Consider the following 26,067-nt stretch of genomic DNA (forward strand, 5'->3'; position numbering starts at 1 on the left):
TTTTTTTTACAATCTTAGCATACTGTAAAGATTATGCCACAATTAATGAATGCACAAATTAAGGAATGCCACTAAATAAGGAATTTAATATAACTGACTTTTCTCTATCTCACTTTAGGTTTGGGTGGTGGGGATCATTTTTCAATCTACATATATTCTTTTCAAATATTACCTAATAATTTTGCTATTCCAATTTTTTTCCGCCTTCAAGCTACTTCTTCTTTGTATATACACAGTGGCGGAGCCAGGATTTTCACTAAGGAGAGTCAAAATATAAAGAAATAAACTCACCAAGAAGTCAATGAGTGTCATTATATATAGTATATATACATATTTAAAAATAATTACCGAACTATATAGTGTAATTTTCCGGCGATACAGTGTAATTTTCCGGCAAACATGTGACTCCGCCGCTGTATATACATACATTTATATTTATAATTTATACATTACTGCATATATGACTTGTGGCACATGCACATATTTAATGTATCATTTATATATTTTGGGTGTAATCTAAATATAATTTATGTATATTTGACATGAAATATTTTTTGGACTTCTCCATGTCTTTGCAAACATAATAAAATATAATGTATATTTCATAATGATATACATTAAATAAACAGTGTATATATTTTGATGTAATTGTTTTTTTAAAAATACGTGGTATATTCAACGTTGTAGTATTGTTTTAACTGTTATCCTCAATATATATAAGAGTAATATTTGATATTATTTTATAATTGTTTGATTTCATATGTATATTATTATACATTATATATTCTAGATTTATTAGTTTCATATTTTATAAATGATACAAAATGAAAGAAAATATATAAGGAGAGTATTTTATAGCAAGAAAAAAGAAGAGATTATTTGAATAGTTACGAACGTGATTCTCGGTCCACCAACAAATTTGTAACATGTTAAAACAGAATGTGTAGTATCCTAATTTGAATTATAAAAGAAAAAACTATAGGCCATATTGTTTCATTTTCTATAGAAAATAATTAAACATATCCTTAAATTTAGGTGTATGATTCCTAACTTTGAGGTGTATGATTCATTGCCCTTGTTTGAGAAGGAATCTTTGGGGATTTAATTATGGGCAAAAAAATAGGAATGATATGTTAGGGTTGATTATTGTCTAGCTTGATTTTAGGGATTTTTATTGAATCTGCTATGCTATGCTATGTTAATATTCAGGTGTCATAGAATGACAATTAATTATTGCGGCTACGGGTATGCAATTTTTCTTTAAATATTGTCTAGTTATGTTTTTTGCCCTTTAATTTTGGATATCTTTTCATAAGCTAAACTATAAATCGACCCATAACGCTCGCGACCAAGTGGAATTTTATTGCTTTGATTATAGAGGGCTTGGTAAAGTGAAATTGTAAAAAATACAATAACATAGGTTAAGATTTCGTAACATTCTATTGGTTTTCTTTTACCATAGTGAAATTGTCCCTCTTTTTTGTTAGAGGTCATATCAGTTGAACCTCATAAATTTTGTGTTCATTTTTTGTATTCTTTATATTGTGTGATTGATGGTATATTCGTATACATTTTGTTACGTGTTTGTCATAACATTTCCTAGTGACTTGATGTTGATGGCCCTCTTCTTGTTTAAAACATTTAAGTTCAATGATTGAGATGCTCCAAAATCCATCTTTCATGCATTAGTGCTTATCTTTTTCTTAATAAAGAGTATAATTAAGAAAAGGAGGAATGATTCACGCCACGAGTTGCTTAGTTCAAAATGTTAGATTTTGCATCTGTTACTGTTACTGTTTTCTAGAATAATTAGTTGTTTAGTTTTAGGAGGAGTCTGCTAGAAGATTCAGAATTTTAATTATAGTAAGAGTTTAGTAATTTAGTTGTAGGAGGAGTCTACTACTTTATTTATTTGGCTATTTAAAGCCCTATGATTAATAAAATTTTAGAGACAGTTTTTCAATCCTATTTTCAACCTTCTTGCTGCTTGCATATTTTTTCTAAAATCTATAACACATGGATCATTACCTCGAGCTAATGAAATACAGAAATTCGCTAAAAAACAACCAATTTCAATCACTTTTAAACCATACGCATTTTTATCCATACTGATTTTTAACCAAATTTTTAACAATGGCAAGCAGCGGTCTCTCTTTGAATACCCCACAAACTTTCACTGGTAAAAACTATCAGATTTGGTCAGTGAAGATGAAATCTTATCTTGAAACTTATGATCTATGGGAAGTTGTAATGGAAGACAAACTTATACAACCACTTCCTGCAAATCCTACCCTTGCCCAAATCAAAGCTCATTCAAATGAGAAAACCAAAAAAATACAAAGCCAAAACTATAATTCAAAATTCAGTTGCAGATTCAATCTTCTCTAAAATCATTGCATGTGAGACAGCAAAAGAGGCTTGGAAAACACTCAAACAGGAGTATCAAGGAAGTGAACGAGGCAAACAAAATCAGATTTTAAATTTGAAAAGAGATTTTGAATCTCTTATGCAAGATGATATTCTGACCGAATTTCTTTAATTGTCAATAAAATCAGGTTACTTGGCGAGGATTTCAAAAATAACAGGATTGTTAAAAAAATTCTTGTGACAATTCCATAGAGATTTGAATCCAACATTTCCTCTCTGGAAGAGTCTAAAGATCTCTCTACCATCTCTGTTGCAGAATTAATAAGTGCTCTTCAAGCACAAGAGCAAAGAAGGGCCTTCAGACAAGACAAAGTTCTGAGGGTATTTTTTATGCAAAATACCAAAAAGAAAAAGTCGATTATCCCTTATTGCAAATATTGCAAAAAGAAAACACACTTAGAAAAATTTTGTTGGTGGAGACCTGATGCATTATGTGAAAATTACAAACAAAAAAGTCATGTTACAAAAGTGTACAAGTTCAAAGGTGCTCATGCACAAGCACTAATAGCAGAAGAAGGAATTGATGATGACCTTCTTTAGATTGCAGTAACAGAAGCAAGGAGGAGTGTTAGATTTTGCATCTGTTACTGCTACTGTTTTCTGAAATAATTAGTCATTTAGTTTTAGGAGGAGTCTGCTAGAAGATTCAGAATTTTAATTATAGTAAGAGTTTAGTAATTTAGTTGTAGTAGGAGTCTACTACTTTATTTATTTGGCTATTTAAAGCCCTATGGTTAATAAAATTTTAGAGACAATTTTTCAATCATATTTTCAACCTTGTTGCTGCTTGCATATTTTTTCTAAAATCCATAACACAAAATTAGTTAGACGCCGCTGATTAAGACGGGTGATTAGACAATATACAAATATTACAAGGCCGGTTAATTTCCAACTGTAACACATAATTCATATATATCCCCTCAATAAAGAGAGAGACTATGGGAGTTATTCTGATTCTATTATACAATTCATCTGCACTCTTTCAATTACATATTAATAACCCTTTTGATATGACTTTAGAGTTTGAACATTTTTATATCATAAAAATAGTTACTTGGGAGGTACAAAAGACATAATTATAGAAAGTGGAGACTCAGATCTTTGTAATAAGTGGAAACTCAAGTCAGTTTAGAAGCAAGTCATGTTAAAAGGAATCCTCAAAGGGAAGCAGTCCAAAAAAATCCAAATCATTTTTATTTTTATTTTTGATGCTGTATAATTTATAAGTTTTTCATTTACTAGTAAAGTTTATTGACCTTTTCACCCCTTTTTTGTGAGCTTGTGAATAATATAATAACAGATACACGTAATGGATTTTGTCAGCTACGTCAACAGTTTATTTAAAAGAAGATCATGGGAAAATGGTTCTCTAAGAATGTCTTCTCTTGTGTGCAAAAGGTCAAAAGGTGTTAGACACTTAACTAGTTAATTCATCACTCGAAAAGACAAAGGAACACATTTATGATTGAGTTATTTTATTACGGAATATTAAGTAGTACCTATTTTGTAAAGTTTCTCAATTATGGGTCATCATATTTTGGCTATACAAAGAGAATCATTATACTGTAATTAAGAAACTCTTTTAACTTTCTATTTAGCAGGCGGCATAAGCTTATTGTGACGGAAATATGTGAACAAAGTAGTATTAGTTCAACTTAAATATATCGAAAGCTGGAAGTAAACAGTTGCTCTACAACCTGAACCTGAAGGATCTTTAGCTTAAAATTTATGAATATGACAGATTTCAGAGTAATTCAACTTAAATTTTTATAGACAGGTAGTTTGTCATCTTGAGGGGGCCAATTTACATTTACAGTTCAGAATAATGGATGAACTATTTTTAACATCCAGTGTCCACAGGTTAAGCTACATTTTCCAATTTTGTACAAAGAAGAATAATATTTACAAATACACAAAGGCCAGGGAGCTCACATATTTATCTACAGGAAGTCCCATCGCCAGTAAACTTTATCTACAATGCCTCCACCATTTCGAACTGCAAGGCGGATTGTTTCAGATGCAGGAGGAACCCCCCAAAGTAGCGGCACTGCGACAGTCATGGTTAGCTTTTCCTGCAAATCACCCTTGATGGCTTTCTCCGCAGAGACAATCTGTAGCATGACAAAGTAATTTGTCAAGCCATAATAATAAGTGATGAATTCCCTAATAAAAAGACCAGTGACGCCTAATTGAACATTTAGCGGTTAAAAGAACATGTTTATACAAATCAGCAAAGAGCAATTTTGTGTATGTTTGAGTACTGGTACAAAGACTTGATATGAAATTCCATATTGAACAACCAAAGGGGTATCCAGCGCGAACATGACTAGATGTCAACAGACGGCTTAAATGAGTAATCAAAGCCGCATAGTCCAACTAGCAAAAGAACAAGAAATTGCAAGAACACCTTCCTAGGACTTCTTTGTTTCAAACATCTAGCTAAGAAGCGATGACACAGTTTCCTAGTGCACTTATTTTTGGTACCTTAATGTTGTTTAATGCGGGGTGATGGTGAGTCTTGTGATTAGTTCAAGGAAATGTCTTAAATAAGTCTCAAAATTCCTTGTTTATGTTTCAAGAATTACCTGGTTTAATAAGTTGACCAATACTAATGCTTTTATGATAGGTTATAGCCAGTGGCGGAGCCGGGATTTTCATTAAGGGGAGTCAAAATATAAAGAAACAAACTCACCAATAAGTCAAGAGGTGTCATTATATAGTATATATACATATTTTTTTTTAAAAATTACCGAGTTATACAGTGTAATTTTCCGGCGAAGGGGTGTCGGTTGACACCCCTTTGGTGCATGTGGCTCCGCCACTGGTTATAGCCAGTGCCGGAGCCAGAAATTTCACTAAAGGTTGTCAAAATATAAAGAAGTAAATATACAAAGAAGCTAAGGGATTCAGCATATAGTATATATACATAAAAATAAATTTTTGACCTAGATACGCAGTATAATTTTCCGGCGGTGTCAATTGACACCCCTTAGCCTAAGGTGGCTCCGCTGGTTACAGCAGTACCTGAATATACTTTAGTGGTTATCCAGAAGAAAGAAAGCACATAGGTCAAAATTTGCGTCAAGAGTTAGCTTCTTTTTTCTTTGTTGTTGGGGGTGGGGGTGGGGGTGGGGGTTGGGGGGGGGGGGAGCTGTTTGATATCTTATGTGGACTTCCTCAGGAGTTATACCAGAAGAAATGTTAGATATGATCCCCAATTGAATTTTCTCTGAATGGATATACTCCAATTAGTTTCTTGGAATTATGCCACCCAACAAAATCCAACTCACTAAAACATCATTTAAGTAAACAAAGCCACTAACCTCATTAAGTAAGGAATAACACTACGGCTGCAACTTACAAGTATAATTAGAACACTCCACGTTCCTTTTTTTTTTTTCCAATTAGAGAGAGTTCTCCACTAAAAAAATGTATTCACAAGTCAACCAAAATTGAAAAGAATGACTTACGAGTCCTATGATAAACAAAATAGAATTAAAGTTTTTGACTTGGGTAATTGATCGCCAATGATATTTGAGGCCTAAATATGTTGATCCAAAGCCTACAATAGGACTATAAGTCAAGACGTACAAAAGCAGGCCGATAACTAGACTTTACGAGATGATTACAAATGCAGTGGATTCACAAAGGAACAGAGCAAGGCAGCCTTGTGCTTATCATGCAATTGCAATCAAAATGGTACATGAAAGGATCATAGCCAAGAAAAAAAAAATTAGTGATATAAGTGGATCTACCTCACCACCGTGCTCCAGAACAGTGTCTTCCACAACGTCACTCAACATCTCTATAGAACGGCAAAAACCAATTATGCAGAGTTTCCTGCCCATGTCAAGGCCCTGGTAAATTCACCAATTCCAATTCCCATTAAGATGAAAGGAAACCTTGAATAATAAAAGTCAACAAGTAGCAGAAATTTTACATTAGTTGCTGCGATGTCAAAGAGAGCACCCAAACAGAGGCCTTGATTTGGATCCATGTAACTGCTCTCGCGAAATCGTTGAAATCTTGGAGATGCTTTCAATTTTCCCTGCTTCTTCTGCATGTCAAAATAAAATATCAGACGAACTGTGCATAATCATTTGCAGAAGCAACTGTCCTTACTAAACAGAGTAGATTAAGTACGGGAAGAGGGGAGCAGGGAGTATCCCAAGAAGATATGTAGATTATGCGACGTGTCTCATAAACTTCTACAAACTGCAGACCTAATCAATTTTACAAGTATGTTGTGTATCTTCCAAAGTCGAATAAACTAATACACCTAACAGTGTTGAGAGATCCAATGAATGAGATATAATTGTTGCAAGAAAATAGAAGAATGAATATTCATTTATATGGCAAGATAAAACAAGGATAGAACTAATGTTTCCTCCCCAAATGGGGGGAAACTAAGCATACATCAAAGGAAGACATTTGTCGCGGGACCATGTTGCCCCCAATTTGAATCAGTCCATCAGCAGTGAACAGTGTGATTTTCTCCTCCTGTACCCACTGCACAGCTGCACATATCAGAGGAACACTTCAAACAAAATGATTGAACTCAAACAGAAAGTTAATCGACTATGACAACCAAGTGACTATAAAAGTGAAGACATATCCTACTTAAATGATGAACTATATGTATACAAAACAGGACATTCCACACATAGTCAAAAGGAAGAAAAAATTAAAAAGAAATAAATGCCTGTAAAACATCAAACCAATAATTACTCTTTCATTCGAGTCTGTGCAAAGGGACCTTTGGAGTCAGAAGTATGCATTTTACATGATTGGACATACATCTTTCTAGTGTTTGATTTTATGCTACTTATTTTAACGCGCGCGCGCACACACACACACAGAGAGAGAGAGAGAGAGAGAGAGAGAGAGAATTCATCAGATATTTGGACCTGCCATAGAACAATAAACTTGCCCATAAACCAATGAAAACATGGTTGATGTTTCAGGACAGTATTGGAGTCACAGGACCAAATGTGACATGATACAAATGAAACTTGACTGTCCTTAACCAATCCTAACAGAGATTCCTCACCTGTTATCTTTCATCTCAGATCAAAACAATAAAAAGTTCGTAATAAATTAAAAAATATCCGATCCTCGATGAGGCAGATGTGTGAGCACCAACTTTGAAGAATTCTAGATGCTTCTTGCATATATGCTAAACATCAAGTTCAGCGGTGTTCAAAATTTTACAAAACTTTCTCTCTCTCCTATAATTAGCTATGCATTTCTTGCCTGACAAAATATTTTATCTTTTCCCAATAAGAATTCCATTACCACAATTTAGGTTATTAAAGTGTTAAATGGTGTTTGCCTCTCTACCTTACCGGGTAGGGGTAAGGTCTACGTACACATTACCCTCCCAAGACCCCACTTGTAGGACTAAACTGGATATGTTGTTGTTGTAGTTATTGTTGTTGTTGTTGTACAGTGTTAAATGGTGTGTCTAAAGAAGCCTTGAGAACATACTTACCAATTAATGGTTCATCACATAAGTGCAATATGTTCATAGTAAAGTTAGAAGCCACCATCCCTGGTTTTATGGTGAGTCCTAGTCCCAAAGAAAAGAGGGGGAATAAAGGTAAAGCCATGTTGAGGGGTGTGATATATGGCCAAGCAGAAACATAAACTCATTAGAATCTCAAAAAATTTGTTTCATAACAAGCAAGTCTCTACTATTTGGTTGATAAAACACTACTTCTTCCTTTTTGAATTTGAATAACCATGTTCACCATTTCTGCATGGTTTCGTACTACTGAGAAGTTTAACATGATAATTGTTATCCATGCGGCCATGTTAAAAGAGTCTCTACCAAAGATACACGAATAAGCATTATGGCTGAGAAAAACATCAATGAGATACAAAATGACACTGATTCGTCCATCATGTTGCACCGAAAACCAAATTCCTCATCACTTAAGTTATCTCCTATTTTCTTAGACGATGGAGTCATGGAGGTGTTGCTCATTTTTTTCCCTTTGGTTTTCAAGGACAACTATTAACTATGGATCACAACAACAGATGCATATAACAGCATCAAGCACAGTGTCCTTGATTCGGAACTGTACTAGGATTTTCTGTATATGAAATCTGATTAAACTGTTTAACAAATTGTTTGCACAACTTGAGATGTAATGCATTGCCCGTAGGATATTTTGGAGTCGTTATCGAAGCATTCCAAGCTAACGCCATTTCTACCTTCCTTCTATTAAGGGTGTATGGCCACAAAATCCACACTTAAAAACTGTATAAACATCTATTGACATACTAGTGCATCATGGTCACTAAATTAAAATCCGTCAAGGAATTACAGCTAGCACAACTTTTTCAAATTTGGCCTCGTTTATCCAAGAGAGAGAATTGAACCTTAAATCAAATATGGCCTCGTTTTCTTAAGCAGAATATAAAAATATCAATAAACTTTAACTTTGAGGTGGAGAGAAGAATGACCTAATGACTCCAACATTAACTGACAAGGAAACTAACACAAGTACAATTCTTTCTAATATTGAAGAGAAAGACTACTTCCCCTTCTTTTTTCTAGAAAGAGAAGAGCAACATTACACTTCCTAATAAAACGTCTTTAACCACACACCCCCCCCCCCCAACCACCACCACCACCACCACACACCACACACACACACACACATAAACTAAACTACACAACAGGAAAATCATTAATCTAAACAAAGATAGAGTGATAGTAAAATGAAAAAGGCAAACTATAGATAGAGAATGAACATTCAGCACCTAATTCGTATGAAAGCTTAAACAAGTGTCTCTATGGCATTACTGGAAACAAAAGCTAAATCCAACACATACATCAAAATATATCCTTATTTTATGCTCAGTCAAGCCTTAAAATTTTTTCTAATCTACCATTAGATACAGGGGCGGAGCATATAGAGCCAAGGGGGTTCACTTAAATCACCTCGGTTGGAAAATTATGCTACACAAGTAGGGAAAAAACGAATTTGTTGGTCATATATAAATTGTTAGAATCCCCTTGGAATAAAGGAAGATTTTAGTGCAGTGGCAAATGTGAATTTAGAAATTGCTTTAGGTCACAGGTCCAAATAAGAAATGTGACATTTTGGTTTATTTTTTTTGAACCACCTTGCATAATTTCTAGCTCCTTGACTCATTATATATGATACCAACTAGTTGAAATTAAGCTCAATCGTTGTTGCTACATTTCACTTAAGTATGATATTTGATAGTCTCTTTTATTTTGGATATGGGTCTTAGCGCAGGATAAGTGTAAGATTTAAATATCCTCTAGAACTGAAGCCTAATTTGCCTTAAAAATATACTATTGAAATAAAATAGACTTGAACAGATCAAATATATTTAAACAAAATTCATATAGCCGAATCCAACTAGCTTGAGATCGAGAAGCTTTGACTGATATCATCATAGGCTAAAATGAACAGTAAAGAAGAACATCTCAAAGATCAAGCAGCAAAAAGGAAAAAAAAAAGTAATTTTTTGCTTTTAAGTTTTAAACAAAAAATATCAAGAGACATACAAGGATCATCAGAGTCAGAAGATTCCCAAGGATAAGGTCCAAGTGCATCACCGCCAAAGAAACCGCCTGAACCGGACGCCTTCGCGACGAACCGGATGGAGCGGATCGACGATTGACTCGAGAAAAGCGGCGGTTTACGATAAGGCAAAGATGATGAACCGGAGGAACACGGGGGTTCTTTTAGGAGAGGAATAGAATAGACGGAGGTGAAACAGACAACTGCGATCTCCGACATTGTTCGGACGGGAGGAGGAATCTCAAGGGAGGAATCGGAGAAGGAAAATGATCGGAATCTGAGAAAGTAAAGAGGGAAAAGAAAAAATGGGGAGAAAAGGAAAGGAGAAGAAATTGACGCCACAGGAATTGAGGATGACACGTGGACAAAAAAATCGGTTTAATTACGTTGGGGGCGGTGGTTAATAGGATTATTATTATGGGAGATTGAACCGGGTCTGAAACGGTTGGTCCTATTGCCTTTTACGTTTCTGGATAATTTTTGCATGAAGTATTTTAAAAGAATTCTTTTGGGGGAAAAAAACAGATGTGCTTAAAAGAGTAAGTGTTTGGATGCATATTTTCTAATAAGTAGTTCGAATTTTGAAATAAACAAGCAATATTCTTTTCAATTTAATTTCTCTTAACTGGAAACATTTTTATGATTATCTGATTGTTGGTGATTTCTTATATACCTGTAGAAAGTTTAATTAATTAGTGTTTTACACAGAAAAAAATTAAGTGTTAAGCTGTTTAATAATTGTAAATATATACTTACAAAAACACTTCTTCGCATACTTGTAGATAAAATTTATTCATAATTTGAATATTGTGAAATTAGTTAAAATCATATTTAGTTAAATTTTTTATATTTTATTTTGGTGAAGTTTTTATTCTTTATATAGATTTAAGACTGGGCTAGTTAAAATCACTGGGTTTGTTGTTGTATATAGATTTAAGACATTACACTTTCAGGACACTACTTGTTATATTTAGAATTCCATGAAATGGTTAAAGTTGAATGATTAAATGATTAAGAATCCAGTGCAATTAATTAAAACACTCAATCTCTTCTATATTAACAACATATCACTAAAAGGGAATATCAGAAACTAGAAATGAAATATTATGTGATAGTGTTGAAAGAAATAATAACTAAGAGAACCAATATCGACACTTCCATTAGTGGAATGAGATACGACCTTTCTTAGAGAAATTCTTCCCTTTGATGAAATAAGCACATTTTCTGTCGACCCAAAATTATTGAGGGGGGAAGAAACTAAACATTAAGATCCTTTGTTGACGCAAAAGAAACAAAATTTAGGACACTACTAGCAAAGCTGGGAATCATGAACACATGAACAGCCAACAAAATTTAGCTATATTGCTAGTTCCTTACAGAAACTGTTAAAAACATTTACAGAACTCAAATAAGTAAATTAGTATCGAAGGAGCTACATAGACAGAAACAGAAAAGGGGAGGTTCAACTCATTGACATTAACTTCGGACCATTATCTGGCATGCCCATTCCAGCTGCCAATTCAGCATCCAGTTGTGTGTGTGGTGCAGGGCCCATCATTAGCTTCACTCTACATAAACAACAACTAGCCAGGTAAATATACAAGGTTTCTCTACCTGTTTTCCAGATTATAAATCACAATCATAAAACCAGAAATAAGTATACATCAACTAGCATAAGAAACCACGGGCTAACAACTAATAACTCAAACTTGTATATGTGAGTTGCATATTTCTAGCTGATAAACATCCTATTTTTTTATAGCCAAATGAGAGGAATTTTTACTCCCATACACCATCTCCTTTCACTACGTATGTCATATTTACACCTCAGGATATATCCTTAACTATCCAAGAAACCAACCCACTCAGCGCTGACTAAAACGAAATAGAAAATCTGATAGAAAAAAATTGTTCAGGGTGACTTCAAAGCTCTAACCTATTGATTTGTATATGTAACTACTACAAGAACAAAGGCTATTTACAACCGAAGTTAGCACCTACCACCATAACATTCATTTATTCTACACTAGTAGCATTTTTTAATGCAAAATAGTATTTGCATTCAATTTGACTGGTACGTATATCTTGATAAACACATTGCATTTAATAAAATACCTATTGCAGTCAACTTACTTCGATTGCAAAAGACAACTTTTATTTACAATTACCACAGGTGATATTCAACACAAAATGCTGAAATTTCACACTTCAGCATTCAAAAATCCAAGTTGAATACTCCCATAGCCAGAACCACAGGAGTCATACACATATATTGTCTTGTCATTCAACTTTAAAACTCCTAAAAAAATAATGGGAACTAGTATCTAACTACATCTTGAAGTGTGAAATTCCAGAATACTATCTTGGATTCATGAATGCATAAGTGTGAAATTTTAGGTACTATCCTAGGGTTCTACCTATAGAATTTTGAAATCCAAGATACTATCCTGGATACAATGATGAAATGTAAAAGTTCACATCACATGCATCAGTTATAAGTGAATGTTTTTGTCTTTTGCAATTGAAGGCATGTATTTTATTAATACACCTTCTCAATGATACATGTATAAGATGAATTGAATACAAACACTATTTTCATTTATTTTGCATTGAGAAATACTACGAATGCAGAGTAAATCAATATGCATGTGGTAGGTGTTAACTTTGGCTATAAATAGCCTTTGTTCTTGTATTAGAAACATATACAAATTAATAGTTATTGTTTTTTACTTTGAACAAATGTCTAGAAAACCTGTTAGCAGTGAAAGGCACTTCCAACAAAATAAGGGAGGAACTAGTCTTTGATGGTGTCCATGTCTAAGAACGAAGAATTGCACTTTGTTACTCCCATTCAGGCCAAATTAGAAATCTTCCGGTATCAGTTTGATGCTAAACGTCGTCGTATTAAGCTCGCTCATAGGGAATGTAGTCCGTTGGTTGAGTCTCCTATTATCATCTCTGATTTTGATGATCCTGCTGATCTTTGGGTTCTTGGCTTGCGATAAACATTTCTGTGCAATAAAAATGGTGATATTCTAAGGATCAATTTGTTATCCTTATCATTAGGTATTTTTATTTATTTTTTGAAAAGTTATTTTTGTGCAATGAAAATTGTGCTCTTCTTAGTATCATTTTATTAGATATGGGCAATCCGGTGCACAAGACATTCCACATTCACGCAAAGTCCAGGGAAGGGCCGCCCCCCAAGGGCTGTGATGTAGACCAATGTTGTGAAAAGCGCTCGCTTCAGCGCGAAGCAAAGCGAGGCGTCGAGTCTGTGAATGTTGGGTGAAGCATAGCAGGAGGTTGGAAGCGAGCGCTTCTGCCAAAAAGTGAGAAGCGACAGAAGCGCTCGCTTCTGTGTTCAAGTCACTGCCAACGAAAAAAAACTCAGTCTTCTATCACAAAATCAGCAAGCAGCAGAGCGGCGACTAGGGTTTTCAATTTTCAGCACTCTTCAAGTTCAAAGTTCTTCGAGTTCGAGCCCGGGTATGATTTCTTCCTCCTCCTCCTCCTCCTCCTCCTCCTCCTTTCCTTCCTTCTTTGCTTAGAATTGCAGCAAAATGCTGCCAATTTTTTTTTCTTCTTCAGTTCTTCTTTTTCTCGATCTCTTCTTCTTTTTTTTTCGTTTTTTGGGCTATTAAATTAAAACGAGTTGCTGCCAAAAAAAATTTTGTTTTTCAGTTCTTCAGTTGTTGTGACTGCCAATTTTCTTTTTATTCTTAAGTTGTTCTTTTAATGGCACCAAAAGAAGATAGGAAAGACTCGACTTGGGCTTAATGATAGTGGAATACAAGAATTTGACAATCTTGTAGAAGAATAGGATGCTCATCTTGTGCTTTCATTGATGCTACTCTTTAGTTTTTACATTGAAGTATTGAACATTTGTTTATAGTTACATGTGTTGTCTATGCAATATTTATTTTAGTATTTTTTTTAATTCCGTTTCACTTCAAAAAAGTGAGTGTTGCTTTAAGCGAAAAGGGGCTTGTCGTTTTTCCTCGCTTCATGCTCTTCACAATACTGATGTAGACAGCCTGCCTAATGGAAGTATTAGTGGATGATTCCACGGCTTGAACCCGTAACCTACAGGTCATGAGGAGACAACTTTACCGGCGCTCCAAGGTTCCCCTTCCCATTTTCTTAGATATATTAATGCAAAATTATATGCTTTTTAAAATTTAATGTCTAGTTGTTTTTGTTGCTAGAATTTTTTAACACCAGGACAATTTGCATCTCATTTGTCCAGGTTCGAAATCCACTACAATGTCCTGGAGTTCCAAATTTAGCAATTTCCATGATATTTTCAGAAATTTGAACTTCAGGGTAAACTACTGGATTTTCAATTATTCTTATTTACACTTTATACATAAAATAGTATCTATAATAATTTCAGCCATGTCTTTTCATATTCATTTTTTTACGCTTGAATGGAACGTGACTGCAAAGAAGAATATGAAAAGACACTACTTAATTAATTTGCATTAAAATAGGCATCTAACAAAGGGTAAATGAATCATCAACCGGCAGGTGATAATTTTTGCTAAAAAGGCTTTATTTTTGTGATAATGATGTGCACAAAACTTGGAAAGGAGAAATGGCTAATAACAACGTTCCTCCTTCTAAACTCAACATTGAAGAGTTGAAAAAAGACACTGAGGTTCTAAGCACTCAGCTTCAGAACTCCAGAAATCAATATTGAAGGGACATAGAGGCTGAAACTCAAGAGGATCTAGTGATTTGATCGTGATGGAGGGAACTCACCTTGACTCCCTCTCGTATCGTTCTTCCAGTTCCTCTAATGGAATGGACGATTAGTTTTTCTAGATTAATATTAAGTATTTTACAGTGTTTTGAAAAGCGAGCGCTTCGTCGCTTTAAGCGAGAAGCGAGGCGAAGCGAGAAACCGTCGCTTTTTCCTGACTGAGGCGACATGACCGGCAGAAGCGATCGCTTCAGCCAAAAAAGCGCGAAGCGACCAAGAAGCGAGAAGCACAGAAGCGCTCGCTTCTGTTCAGAGGGGTCATTTTAAAAAATAAAAAGTTTGAGTCTTTATTTTTATTATACAAAACAGACCCAAAGTGAAAAGACCATTCTTTCTCCTTCCCAAGGTTAGGAGCAGCAGCCAGCTAGGGTTTCAGCCTCCAGGTAATTTTTCTTCTGCTTCTTCTTCCATTCTTCTTATTTATTAATTTTAATATGTATTTTAGTTTATAAAATTAATTATTATATATATATATGTTATATTTTTCAGTTTATTTGATTTTTTTAATGTGTATTTCAGTTTATAAAATTAATTATTATATATATGTTATATTTTCAGTTTATTTGATTTTTTTAATGTGTATTTCAGTTTATAAAATTAATTATTATATATATGTTATATTTTCAGTTTATTTGATTAATTTTATATGTATTTCAGTTTATAAAATTAAGTATTATATATATATATATGTGTGTGTGTGTGTTATATTTTCAGTTTATTTGATTTTTTTAATGTGTAATTCAGTTTATAAAATTAATTATTATATATATTATATGTATTTTCAGTTTATAAAATTAATTATTATATGTATTTTCAGTTTATTTGATTATGTATTTTCTTATATCTTAATAGGGATAATATGAAGATAAAAGAGGAATTCAAGATTTTGACAATCTTGAAGAAGAACAAGAAGAGTAGAAGAATAAGATGTTGATTCTAGTAATTTAGTAGCTTTGATTTTGCTTGTCCTATGGTTTGTGGAGGATTTGGTGGTACCTACTTTTAAGTCTTTAAATTGAACTTTTTGATTATTTATATTGTGTCTTTGCAAGGTTTACATTATGTTTTTTTAAAATTGCGCTTCACTTCAATGAAGTGTGCGCTTCGCTTTTGAAGCGAGGCGATCCCCTGTCGCTTTTTTGTGCTTCTCGCTCTCAAAAAAAACACTGGTATTTTATAAAGATGATTCTTCATCTCGGAAGGATTCTCTTAAAAATCAACCCTACATGGAGGACTGGTTTTTATTCTATTTGCTAATATGAAATAATTTGTAAAGATATCCTTCATGTTAGAAGGGTTGTCGTAAAAATAGAGTACTCTAAATGTCACACTACTTATCCCTATACAGAATTACAGACACACAATCTAGGAGTGGACTCATAGAATCAGCTTTAAGCTCCATTACCTCAGAGAAATAGAACTAAAAATAAAATTGAACTCCAGACCTTCACTTAATTTCAAATTTGACTCATGCGAACCAATATTAAACAATTATACATGTAGAAAAAGAAACTGAATTAGGTGGAAAACATAATCATACCGCTTCCTGTGCTTTTTGGTCTTGAAATGTTCGTCTCTCACCGTAACATTTGCAAAATAACGACTGATACAATTAGGCAAGACAAAATTAAGGACATTTATAAGTAAACACAAAACAAAAGAAGAAAAATGTGTTAAATTGAATTAAAATATCTACTAATTGAGTTGTAAGGAAGTTGGAATTACTCGCAATGGAAACAGTAATATTGTCCCATGCCGGGAAGATCTTCGTCGACGGGCAATGGTTTTCGCTCCCCTTCCGGCCGTTTGAGCTCATCAAAAACGGCATCGTCGCCTTTCACAAGGAATTTGGTGCGGCGAAATTGTTTATGGGAGTACCGTCGCTTCTTCACGCTCCGGTGAGGACACTTTCCCCCCATTGTTCACTGCAAATTGAGGGTTTTACGATTGACGGTTCAGAAGCCGAAACCCTAGAGTATGTAGTTATATATAACTTCCAGCAATACGATGTCGTTAAATCCGGATCTCGTTTACGTTAACTATATTCTCGGCGAGGGGCAAGAGTTGCTTAGTCATGAAATGTTAACCCCCTCAAGTACCGATATTTATTATTTGACCCCCTTCATTTATATGAGATGTTTGTATGAGTTTTTAAACAATTGTGATGATCTCGTACCAGGTAGATAAAGCAATGAGATAAAATTTAGACAATTTTTTAAGTATTACATTTGGATATATGATGTGTAAGAGGTGTGAATCAAAGTTTGAAACACTTAACGTATTGTCATCGAAAAGTAAGGGCTATTTGTATACGGTAAAATTAGTTAGCGACAGTTGGACAAATAACTAAGTGACACGTGGACGGTAATTCCATTTCGAACTTTAAAATCTCCATGTAACTTAGCAGGAAACTTTTGATAAAACAATCGTGAGAAAAAGGCAAATAAATTCGTAAGAAATATTTGACAAATGTTTATGAATAAGATACATTAATTATTTTAGTGTCGAAACTTTAATTTTTTTCTTCTTTGTCAATTCATTTGTTATTTTCAATCTAAAACTCATAGAATGCCTCACTTACGCGTTTTCTCCTTGGCAGCTGCTCACTATAAATGCCTAGATCTTATTTTCTCTATTCGGTGTGGGACAAAGAGAGACCTAAGCCATTTATCTCATAATTTTTTCAATTCACTAAATCAAGATGTAAATTTATTTTTTTTGTTTGAAGAAAGATACGGTGAGTACGAATTCCAAATTCACAAACTAAATTTTTCTTCAAATATAACTAGGTGGATAGAATTACGATCATTTCTTTAAGATTTAATTGATTGTTGAAAAATTTTCTTTTCTTTCAAGAAAAATAACAAAAATACCATTTCGGGAATTAGAAGTCTCAAATAAGGAACAAAATGATAATGAGACATTTAAATACCTTGAACAACGCATTAAAACTTTATATAATAATTCTTCTAAACAAGAGTTAAACACACTGTACATAAGTAACGGGTAAAAATTATTTTGCCAATTTTAACTACGAACACAAGATTCAATTACTTCAATAATATTATTAGTTAATCAAGATAGTACGTTTGAAAATAAAGTTAGAAGATTACTCAATCCTTAAATCTCACTTATAATATTTACTATACTTAAATTAGAAGATCACTCAATACTTAAGTCTCACTTATAAGTTAACCGTTAATTATAAATGTAACTGTATATTTTTTCTACTTAAAAGCTATACTTACGTTAAATCAATAATACACAATTTAGTTTATGTTCGAATGATATTAGTTCGATTAATTATTTTGTTTTTAATTTAATTTCTTCATATTTAATTCTTTTGTTAACATTAATTAGATTTATGATTATTATTTTATTATTTTATTAGTAACTATATTTAGTTTTAAATATTGATAAATATGTCATGACATTATCTTCATGAAATAAATTAATTAAATATGATGATTTTATTAATAATTATGTCAAAAATATTACTTTAGACCTTTTCTTTTCAAGAACTTATTAGAGTGAGATTATTACATAATAAACGATTTGAATTGAAAGAGGAATCTAGAGAGAAAACATCCCCAAGTAATGTTTCAAGTAGGAAAACCCCAAGAAAATTTCACAACTAAAATTGCAACAACGAAATCCCTAGATAGATCCCCATGAAAATCCCCAAATAAATTCTCAAAGCAAAAATCATATCTAAACTATAAATTTCTCAAGTAATTCCCCATGTAAGAAAATCTCCGGGAAAACCCCAAAGAATAAATCTCCAGATAATTACGCAGACCAACAATCACCAGGTAATTCCCCAAATATGAAAATTCCCAAGTAAATTCTCTAGTAATTATCCACAGCTAAATACGTAGATAGCTTTACCTAGGGAATTTTCTACGAAACAACAAAGGAATTTATTGTTATTTATTTACTTGCGAATTTACCTATAAAAATGATACTTGCAGATAAATTTTCCAAATAATTCCCCAGGTGATATTTTGGCGCAAACTGGCGCCAAAATTACATGGGAATTTGCCTGAAAAAATATTTTTCGCAGATAAAATATTCATCAACTTAGGAATTTAAAATTTTCGCATGAAAATCCGTAGAAATTTCATGCGAAAAAAATTTTCATGTAAAATTCCCAGGTAATTCACACTTTTCTTGTAGTGGATGTGAGTCAGCAAATAATTGGCATCAGATGCAAGTATGTGACCGGTGCTGGATGAATCCCGGAGGCAGAGTAGCCGGTAATATATTCGAAGATTTGATATCGGATAGCATTCAATGAGCATCTGTTACAACGAATATCAGCATTTATAGCCAACTGTTATGCAACCACCAATGACGGTTTTATTTTCATTCAAGTAGAATTTGATTTTGGGATCTTGTCTCCTTATATATAGCTATAAATAGGAGAATTAGCCTCCACTGTAAGGCAAGAAAATACTATGTACACAAAAGCTATATATTCTGCTCTCCAAATTATAAAATTATTTACTTTCTTTTGCTCTTAATATTGTCTGCTACGGGAAAGACTAAGCTCATAGCCAAGCTTGTGTTTTCTTTAATTCTATTTCATAATCTTATTTCTGTTTCATTTCATATTTTCTTGGGTCAAATCAATTCACTTATCTATAATTCATGTAACAAATTTAACTGTACCGTTTTATGGGTAAACAATAATAAACATTAACGTTTACGAATCAAAAATCATTTGTTAGTAGTAATACTATGAAAGATAACACGGAGTTTGTTTGTTCGATGCAAAGTATGATTTTTTATTTTTTATGTCACAATTTATGTGACACTCTTTGCTTTTGAGAGTTAAACAAATAAATTTTTTACTGCAATTTATTCGTATTTACTTTAATATTTTAAATTGTTAATTATTATAGCTTATAGTAGTAAATCCGAACTTTAGGTCATAAATTGGAAGGGAAGCAGTACTAAAAGAAAACGCCTTCAACGAAGTTTCTTGATCTTTCTTTCTTAATTACTCTTCATCTTCTTACTAAAAAGATCGATGTGAACCACTAGTCTAAATCAATGGCACGAAACGAAACTTCTTTCCTCACGGTAGGGGCCTCTCTCTTCCCTCCTTTTAGGCCATCACTTTCCAATTCCCAAACGGCAAAAATGGTCCTTGCTAGCTAACTCATATTCATTTTCTAATACATAGGGCATCTCCGATCTTTATCTCATTTTGGTCCGATTTTCCCATTTTGAAGACAACTTACTCTAACCATTCCCTCATTTTTTCCCCAAAAGAGAATATTCTTTTTATATTCTTCTCTCTCTTTTATATTATATTATTGTCTTTCATTTTAATTTTAATTTTTTAAATTCCATTAAACAAATTCCATATTTTATTTTCATTAATTTATAATTTCCATTAAAACAATTTCATAAATTTTTAAATAATATAATTTTGGAAGCAATTATTATAGATTTACTAATAATTCAAATAAAAGTGAAATCATTGTGATACAAGATTAATTAAATACATATTATACGAAGACAATTCAATCAGAAAATAATCGGATGGTTGAGGCGATGAATAATGCAACCGAGGCAAAAAAAGAAGTTTTGGATGTTCAAAAAGAAAAATTAAGAGAAAAAGAAATGAAAGAAGAAAATAAAGTTTTAATGATGGATATGGATTCTATTGTCGATCCGACTCATCGTGAATTTATGCGACAAGAACAACAACGAATAATGTATAAAAGAAGTCAACAATATCCACACTCACAACCACAACAATCCTCAGCCACATTCACTCAATACTATAATGATTTTGGTGTATCTGGAAACGACATACCTCCCTACTAAGTTATTATGTTATTTACTGTAATTTTAATTTTTATGTATTTTAATTTAATGTATTTTCAATTTTCATGTATTTCCAATTTTAATATATTTTCATTTAATGTATTTTCAATTTTTACTTTTCAATTTTAACAACATCTAATTTTTTATATTCGCACCTTTCAATTTTAGCAACATCTAATATTTAATATTCGCGCCATTCATTTTTTGAGATGATTATATATTTTTTGTACAATTATAACTTATAATAAAATTAACTTATAATTTTACATAAAAATAATAAATGCACGAAAATTAATTTATCAAAATTATACGCCAAAGTTAAGATGTAAAATTAATATTATAAATATATTACATAAACATAATTAGGTATATATAAAGAGATAAATTTAAAAAGTTAAATAATAAAATAATAATAAAATATGCATGAATAGTAATGGGGGAGATGAATAGTGTACCCCATATTTGGAGAAACACTATTCATCCCCCATTTTGGAGGCAAAAATAAGGGAGGGTTGGAGTTTCATTATGACAAAAATTGCCCCCGTTATGACAAAATGGGAAGGGTCGGAGATGATCTTACTAGTTACTACTGGCCTGCTTCCTTTAATGGAGGTCCGGGGTCCCCTAAGAAATGACATAGAAGTCACATGATATGTATTCAAACTTCTTTTTCACTATGTCATTTTAGTTCTTGTTACCATTCCTCTACACGGCATGATTCATGAATCGTGCGTGTCTCTCTCTCTCTCTCTCTCTCTCTATATATATATATATATATATATATATATATATATATGAGTATACTTGGAGATACATTTTGAAAATTTGAAAAACTCCAAAAAGTTATTTTTCAAAATTTTCACTCACAAAACTTAAAAAACAACCCAAAATTATATTCATGTCCAAACACAACTCTGAATTTCAAATACCATTTTTATTTGAATTTTTTTTTCCCTGTATTTTGAAATTTTACAATTTTTATGTCCAAACGCCTACTCAGGGTCTCTTGTTCTGTAATTCCACACGTCAATGGAATTACATATTAATGTCAAATTACATATTAATGTCAATGGAAGTTTCGCTTACTGAGTTGATGTCGAACACAATATCAGAGGAGAATAAAACATGTATATATGTTTGTTGGGAAAGTCGACGGAGGAAATGATAGTCGATAGTTGGGGAAAATTTGAACTTGTTTCATATATTTTAACCTCCAATTACGAATAGTACATTTTTGGTTCGTCTATAACACGTATTAACGGATATACCTGATTTACAAACTATCATTCATGTAACGTATGTTAGTCGTAACAATGGAAAAGAATATGTGCGCGCGTAACCAGCAATTGTTTATGCTAGTCGAAGATTGTATGGACTAAAAGCGATTAATTTTACCGGAAAGTAAATATACGTGACCACATCTTATAAAGATGAAAACTAATATTATCTTCGGTTTATATTATGTTTTTTAAGATTTTTACATACCTCTTAAAAAGATATTTAATAATCTTAAATATAAAAGAGTATTTGTTTAAACTATACTATATATTTTTCTTAAACATATGAGTACTAAACACTCTACTAATTGGATAAATAAGAATGAATTTTAGAAAGAGATAAAAAATAAATTACTTTTTGTTTTTTTTGTGAATATCAAATATTCTAAAACAAGTATTTAATTTACCAAATCAACTAATAGTCGGAACCGACAGGCTTTATGATTAGCTGTAAAATATCATGTTTCTTCATGTGTTTACATCAAACCAATAAATATAAGACATATGTCTTGCATATATATATATATATATATATATATATATATATATATATATTTTTACACCTAACCATGGTTAAGTGATATGTATTTTTACTTTATTTTGTTGATTCTTAAAATTAATTATTTAGTTAGGTGTAATATAATTATTTTGTTTGTCACTGAATTTGTTCAGGGTGTGTACCAAATTAACATACTTATGAAATTCATTTATGTGGTGTATGTATTAAATTAATAAATTTATGACATGCATTGACACACAATTTTTAAACTTAATTGTAGTTAAATTAATTAATACCTATGTAATAACAATCCGAAAGGGACCTAATGCATACGCGTCCCACTTTCTCCCCTAAGAAAAACTGAAAAAAGAGTCCTACTCCTATAGTGTGTGGGAGGTGGTGGTTTCCTATTAAAATACTTGTCCTGAAATAGTGAAATAAGTACACTAATTAGGAAACTGAACTAACTCATTGTCTATATATTGTCCACTTTGCCTCTCTTTTCTCTCTTCATACCATTCTACTATTAATTCCTTTCAATGACCAAATTTACGAACTCTAGTATTCCCTTAATTCAGCCTCTACGAATTCTCCAATTCCTTAAAAAAGAAGTAACCAAAGCCAAAGGAGTAGAAAAGAAGAATGAAGCCGGAGAGATGACCGCCGGTGGTGGCGGTGACGCTGGAGAGAAGACCATCGGCAGTGGCGGTGACGCCGGCGGAAAATTAGACGATGGGCTCGCTACCATCCTGTTAAAACTCGATTTGCATTGTGAAGGTTGTGCCAAGAAAGCCAAACGTTCAATTCGCCGATTTGAAGGTAATCGACTTACCTAGGTCTGATAAATATTTTTCTTTGTAATAATTAATATCACGTATGACCAATATTTGCATCTAAATACAATTACTAATATATATTATTACAACAACAACAACATGATAAGATCTGCGTACACACTACCCTCTCCAGACCCCACGGTGTGGGATAATACTGAGTATGTTGTATATTATTATCTACAATAATTAATATAATATTATTTAAGACCAACATTTAACGGGATTCAAAGGCCTAATTTATAAAAGTACAAAAAATTATATATGTGATATTTTTATTTGGATTTTCTTTTCTATTCTAATTTTTTCATACGTATGTCTTACATTGTTTTAGTGTTACGAAAATGTTGTCTTTTATTTTGATTCGCTTCGCGCAGACTATTTAACTAGTTAATTTAAATAAACATCATTATCTACATAATAATACATTATTTAGTAGGCATTTGGACATAAAAATTATAATTTATGAAAAAATAATAATATTTGGAGTTAAGTTGAAAAATGATATTTGAAATTTGAAATTATGTTTGAAAATACATTTATATTTTTGTGAGTAGAAAAAAAAAATTAAAATTTGAAAACGTAGTCAAAATGATTTTTTTGGTTTTTGAATAATTCATTTTCGAATTTTTTCCAAAAACTTACAAAATTTCATGGACAAACATATTTTTGAATGAAAAAAAAATCTTTTCAACGGACAAACAGATCCTTAATCTGATACAAGCAAATTATATGAAGGTTTGGGCTAATTTTTATTTATTTTTAATTGAAGCTGTGGAAGACGTAAAGGCGGATTACATCAGTGGGAAATTGACGGTAAAAGGGAATGTGGATCCCTTATGGCTCCGGGAGATGGTTGAAAACAAGACAAAGAAGAAGGTGGAGCTCATTTCGGCTCAACCCAAAAAGGACAGTGGCGGCGGCGACGACGACGGAGATAAAAAATCCGATGACAAAGTTGAGAAAAAGGCCGAGGAGAAGAAAGGGGAAGATAAAAAGCCCAAGGAGGTAATTTACTTTTTTTTCCCCTTCTAACGTACACTTTATAGTGTTTATCATAATTTAAGTAAGCCAGGAGTTACAGTAATTACTGTTTAGTTTTTTATCAATAAAATAAATAAATTTGTGGTTGGATTATTAGATTTTTTCCTAACTTTCTGCTATTTTCTCTTTGGTTATTGTTTAGCCTCAATTTAACACTGTGGTACTGAAGATTCGGCTGCAATGTGACAGGAATGCACAAAAAGCAAAGCGAATTATAAAGAAAATCGATGGTAAGACTTTTTCCTTTGTAATTTGATTTAATTTATAGGAGTATATACTGATTGTATGTAAAAAATTACGCTATCAAATTATTAACCTGTCATGTTATAAATTTCATTTATTAGGAAAAATTATTTATAATTATATTTAGGTGGTGCGATAGTGTAAAAATTCGTGTTCAAATCCTATTCTTTAGACATATATATTGTTTTTGTTGTAGTTGATTGCTTTTCCGTTTACCCTTATACAGGAGTGGAAGAAGTGAGTGTATCTCTAGAAAAAGATTTGGTGACAGTGAAGGGAACAATGGACGTAAAGGAGCTAACATCATCTTACTTGAAAGATAAATTGAAGAGGAACATAGATGTTGTTACACCAAAGAAAGATGGTGAATTAAAAGTGGCAAGTATAGAGCAAAAGACAGAGGTGATCAACAAAATGGAATACTATGGTTACACTACTCCAAATACGTACTATGCAATGCCAATTTACAATCACAATTACATGGATCAAGCTGATTATGGCTTGGCAATGCACAATCATCAAATGGTTACAGGCCAAGATTATGATCATACTGGCTATGTGCCCCCACCATACTTAACAGCGCCTCAAATGTTCAGTGATGAAAATCCTAACGGTTGCTCTATTATGTGACAAGATTACAAATATATAAGTTCAGCTAAAATGTAAATATATAACTATATATAGAGTTTAGTATATACAGAATCATATAGATGAAATCATAGTTTTTGTCTAGGAAATACAGGTTAGACAGAAACAGTTAAGCTGCAGCATGTGAATTATTTGGTTTCATTTATTTAGTTCACAAGAGATCAGCAAAGATACCTTAATGGTTTCTTGTGGCATCATTTGAATTGTCTTCTTGACACTATTTGTTTAGACTTGTAAATTTTAAGTTTGCAATAATATCATTCAATTGTTGTGCAAATTGTATAACTTCCTATTTGTTACGTGTTCTTTTTGTACCATTAATCAGTTTAACACACACACAGTGCCAGTGCGTACACACAATAATTGATGTTTTGACCTTCGGATAATAAGAGACCACTCGGCACGCGGATTTCTTTTGATAAATCATAATAATACTGGCATTGGTCTTACTTAACATTTTAATATTAGATTTTGTATACGAGTTTGCGCGAATAGGCTATTTCCGTGTTACACTATTTAAGTTTTAATCCCATTTAAATAAGCTTGGCAAAAATAACTTGCGGGTCAAAATTTGAAGCTTGTGATTTAGAAGTGTGGCAAATCTTGATGGATCGCCAAAAGTTCGGATGGAGGGATAAAGACTTGTCTTCCACGGTCCTAGCGGATCACAAGGATTTTAATATAAATTGTGTCGTAATTTTGTAAATTGGTTCAAATGACTTCAAATATCGATAATTTTTAATAGTTAAATTCTATTCAACCTTGAAAAATAAATATATCTGTTTTTTTTTCTTCAAAAAGATTTTTTCCAATCTCAACAATTGTGTTCTTCAATTCTTTTCAACCTAACCAAATCAAATTAATTATGGATATAGGCTCAACGGAATATTACCATCTGATTCTAAACACAAATAAAGTAATAGGTCTTCAA

The 26,067-nt window shown here is 32.4% G+C and overlaps 3 protein-coding genes across 3 annotated transcripts; 1 reads left to right on the top strand and 2 right to left on the bottom strand.

Moving 5' to 3' along the window:
- Positions 1-4,169: 4,169 nt before the first annotated feature.
- On the bottom strand, positions 4,170-10,359 carry LOC107779542 (uncharacterized). Its single transcript, XM_016599991.2, has 5 exons — positions 9,974-10,359; positions 6,844-6,944; positions 6,368-6,484; positions 6,183-6,284; positions 4,170-4,538 (listed from the first exon to the last, which is right to left on the bottom strand). Exons 1-5 carry the CDS (start codon positions 10,206-10,208, stop codon positions 4,368-4,370), a joined length of 726 nt encoding a protein of 241 aa, XP_016455477.1. The 5' UTR covers positions 10,209-10,359; the 3' UTR covers positions 4,170-4,367.
- Positions 10,360-11,325: 966 nt separating this feature from the next.
- LOC107779543 (uncharacterized) lies at positions 11,326-16,764 on the bottom strand. Its single transcript, XM_016599992.2, has 3 exons — positions 16,480-16,764; positions 16,295-16,357; positions 11,326-11,557 (listed from the first exon to the last, which is right to left on the bottom strand). The coding sequence occupies exons 1-3, from the start codon at positions 16,671-16,673 to the stop codon at positions 11,452-11,454; spliced, it is 363 nt and encodes a 120-aa protein (XP_016455478.1). The 5' UTR covers positions 16,674-16,764; the 3' UTR covers positions 11,326-11,451.
- Positions 16,765-22,764: 6,000 nt separating this feature from the next.
- Positions 22,765-25,413, top strand: LOC107779544 (heavy metal-associated isoprenylated plant protein 3). The gene is made up of 4 exons (XM_016599993.2): positions 22,765-23,187; positions 23,974-24,209; positions 24,388-24,475; positions 24,715-25,413. The coding sequence occupies exons 1-4, from the start codon at positions 22,908-22,910 to the stop codon at positions 25,116-25,118; spliced, it is 1,008 nt and encodes a 335-aa protein (XP_016455479.1). The 5' UTR covers positions 22,765-22,907; the 3' UTR covers positions 25,119-25,413.
- The last annotated feature ends 654 nt before the right edge of the window (positions 25,414-26,067 follow it).

The sequence above is a fragment of the Nicotiana tabacum genome, chromosome 24 (genome assembly GCF_000715075.1).
Source record: "Nicotiana tabacum cultivar K326 chromosome 24, ASM71507v2, whole genome shotgun sequence".
Classification (NCBI taxonomy): domain Eukaryota; kingdom Viridiplantae; phylum Streptophyta; class Magnoliopsida; order Solanales; family Solanaceae; genus Nicotiana; species Nicotiana tabacum.